The following is a 3,461-nucleotide window of genomic DNA, read 5'->3' as shown; positions in this document are numbered from 1 at the left end:
TTGCTGATAGAATTTCACGTTTCGTAGATGCGCGCATTTCTATTTGTGCAGTAAATTGAAACTCATCCGTGCTCGGATTCCATTCGAGGCCTAAAGTTCTTATAATATCATTCGCGTTTATATTCAAATTTGAATTGGATTCTCGTGACTCTATCGCTATTTCTATTAATGCCTCTTCCGAATTCGAGCACCATTTATGAGCCGTAAATCCGCCTTCTAACAATAGATCGGTTAATTGTCTCTGCAAAATACGTGCATCCTCGATTGTGCTCGCTCCCGCAATAATATCGTCGACGTAGGTGTCAGTTAACAAGGCGTGCGCCGCAAGGGGATAACGCTCGGCTCCCTCTGTGGCCAACTGTCTTAAGCATCGAATCGCTAAATAAGACGCGCATGCCTGCCTATATGTAACAGTGTTTAAACGATACTCCTTTACAGGTTCGTCAAATGAAAATCGCCACAAAATTCGCTGATACTCGCGGTCGTCGGGGTGCACCAACACCTGACGATACATTTTCTGCAAATCGCATGTCAGAGCCACCTTATGGCATCTAAATCGCATAACTATATCGATTAAGTTGTCTTGCAATACAGGTCCGATAAGAAGTGAGTCATTCAACGATACACCCTTGTGGTTCTTAGCGGAAGCATCAAATACGACGCGTAATTTTGTACTGCTACTAGATTCCTTTAGTACTCCGTGGTGCGGCAGATATACTATATTTTCAAGATTAGTAGAAGTATCGTTTACGAGTGACATATGTTTCAGTTCGAGATATTCGTACATGAACTTGATATAACGATCGCGAAATATTTCATTGCCTTTACATTTACGTTCTAATTGATTGAATCTCTTAAGCGCTATCTCCCTGTTATCGCCAATAGGCATACCCTTCGCGCGAAACGGCAATCTCACCACGAATCTACCATCACTCGTTCTAGCAGTAGTTTGTTTAAAGTATTGCTCGCATTTTATTTCATCCGATCTTAGTTCTCGCTCATTATCATTATTGTAATTTTCAAGTTTCCAGAACCTTTCCAGATTTTCGCTCAATGCTTCGCAAGGTTGTAATGAACAAGTCAACACGCACATGGCATTTTGCTTGATAATCGTATCTTGTAACGCTACAGATGGCATTGCGCCCGCTACTATCCATCCGAATTTTGTATTTTGTAAGGTTAATTGATCCTTACCTAACTCAATTTTCCCTACCTCTAATAGATCGAAGAAATATTCCGCTCCAACCAACATATCTATAGGACCGATCTTATGAAATTCTGAATCAGCCAATTTAAGATTGGCCGGTATTTGCAACTTGCTACGATCTATCCTTATGGATGGCAGATGCTTGGTAATCTTTGGCACAATCAAGCATTGCGCGTTAATCTGGAAATCGGAACATCTTGACTTGACAAGAACCTCGCAAGCATTATAAACGGGATTCTCAATTTCGTTTAAACCAGTGACAATTTCTGAGATTCGTTCTCGCCTTAAACCCAGCTTATTATGCGCTACTTGAGTGATAAAGTTTGCCTCGCTCGCGCTATCTAGGAGTACTCGAATCGGAACACGCAAATTGTTACGTTGAGTCACCTCAACTACCGCTGTAGCCATAAGAACTTGACGTCTTTTAACATTGCTTGATATGTGATGAGTCGCTATGCTGCTAATTGATTGAGCGTTGTCAACCTTATCTTGAGATTCCGAATCTTCTGAGCTCGTGGTAGCCTTGTCATCTCGTGATAGATGACACAATGTGTTGTGCTTTCCAGGACATTTTCTGCACGTGCCCATCCTGCATGTTCTTACGTAGTGGTCGTTTTTAAGGCAATTCATGCACAGTTTTAATCGTTTGACCTCCGCGATCCTCTCAGACACAGACAGGGCTAGAAATTTCTCACAAAAGTATATAAAATGTGTTCCATCGCAATAGTAGCACTTACCCAAATTTACAGACGCCGTCAATGAAGTGGTTTTTTGACTGGCAGTACTCTTAAATAACGACTGTGATTTTGCCTGTACGGCAGATCCCTTTCCACGCTGTTCGTTTTCTTTGGGGAATTTTTCATTTTTATCACTCGATCGAGCTTCAATACGTTCCAGAGTTTGACATTTCTTCTTCAAAAATTCTAGCATGTCACTTAACTTTGCTCCCTCGTTCGACTCTACTTCCTCTTCCCAGGCTCGAAGAGTTTTTCCATCGAATTTAGCCTCCAACATGTACATAATAATATCATCCCATGCATCTGTAGGTGAGCCTAAAACTTTCAGCATCCGCAGGTGCCTGGAAGCATAGTCAACCAAATCGCGAAGAGCCTTTGCAGACTCTTTAACCACCGTAGGCATTGAAAATAGACACTGAATATGTTTCTTTTTGAGCGACTTCGGATCGTCGTACCTTTGTTGCAATAACTCCCATGCCGTAGGATAATTTTGTGCTGTTAACTCAATTGACTCGATAATTTTCGCGGCGTCGCCCGAAATGGATGAAGTTAAATATTGAAATTTTTCGATGTTCGATAAATGTGCCTTATCATAAATGATAGAACGAAAACTATCCGAAAAGCACTTCCAGTCTTCGATCTTGCCATCGAATCGTGGAAGCTTAATCGTAGGCAACTTGACTCGAGTCTCTAGGTTAGTTGATCCGGTCGCGTTAGCTACGCGATCAAGAATCTCAGTTTGGCGGGAAAGAATGGCCGCCAACGCTTCGTTTCCTTCTGGCGGTACCATGGCCGCCGAAGCGTTACCTCGAGCGCTGCGCTCTATATGCTGTATCAGCGCGGTTTGCTGTTGCAGCAGTTGCACGATTGCGTCTGTACTTTGCGATTCAGCGCCTATGGTAGGCGTCTGCCTTATGAACCGTTTTAATATGGTTTTTACCTCAAAATACCTTTCATCGAAGATCTCCTCTTCCGCAGAGTCGTCTGCGGTAAACTCTCCTAGCTGCTCTAGTAATTGCCTCTGAATGATCTCGAACTCTCGATGTACTTCTTCCAACTTTTCTAACCTTGCCTCTGCTTGCTCTTGATCGAATTTATCGCCGACCTCGCTATCTGCTTGCGTTGCTTGCGTCCTCAATCTCGTCAATTTCGCCTTTACATAGCCTCGTGTCTTGCGCAAATTAGTGACGATCTCGTCCGACATCCTTGCTCTTGTATCTTGCTAACTTGTCACGAATTATTCTAACCTTGTGCACCGTTATCCGGCTCGAAGGACCATGTTTAGGATGGCAATTAATACAATTAGTACCTCGAGGTTCGAGTTTTATAACATTTAATAATGAAAGGTTTAGGTACAATCTTGTCTCTTGCTCGACGACCGTCTCTTACCGAAAAAAACTGAACTGCCGCAGAAAACGGAAACGAAGGGAAAGCGCCTCTAGCGCCGGTGGCGCGCGCGCACCGCCGTTCTGCATGTATAATAGAGCGCGTCGTTCAAAAATAAGAATATAAATATA

The 3,461-nt window shown here is 42.9% G+C and overlaps 1 protein-coding gene across 1 annotated transcript in view; it reads right to left on the bottom strand.

Annotated features, from left to right (window-relative positions):
- The window catches only part of LOC105456927, a 7,066-nt gene extending 3,918 nt beyond the window's left edge, over positions 1 to 3,148 (bottom strand). The window contains exon 1 of the mRNA XM_011701317.1: positions 5 to 3,148. Coding sequence (XP_011699619.1) covers positions 5 to 3,148 — 3,144 coding nt within the window. The remainder of the gene's footprint in view (positions 1 to 4) is intronic.
- Positions 3,149 to 3,461: the final 313 nt, after the last annotated feature.

This window comes from Wasmannia auropunctata, unplaced genomic scaffold (genome assembly GCF_000956235.1).
Source record: "Wasmannia auropunctata unplaced genomic scaffold, wasmannia.A_1.0 LD336106.1, whole genome shotgun sequence".
Lineage (NCBI taxonomy): Eukaryota > Metazoa > Arthropoda > Insecta > Hymenoptera > Formicidae > Wasmannia > Wasmannia auropunctata.
This window is presented reverse-complemented; position numbering and strand designations above follow the sequence as displayed.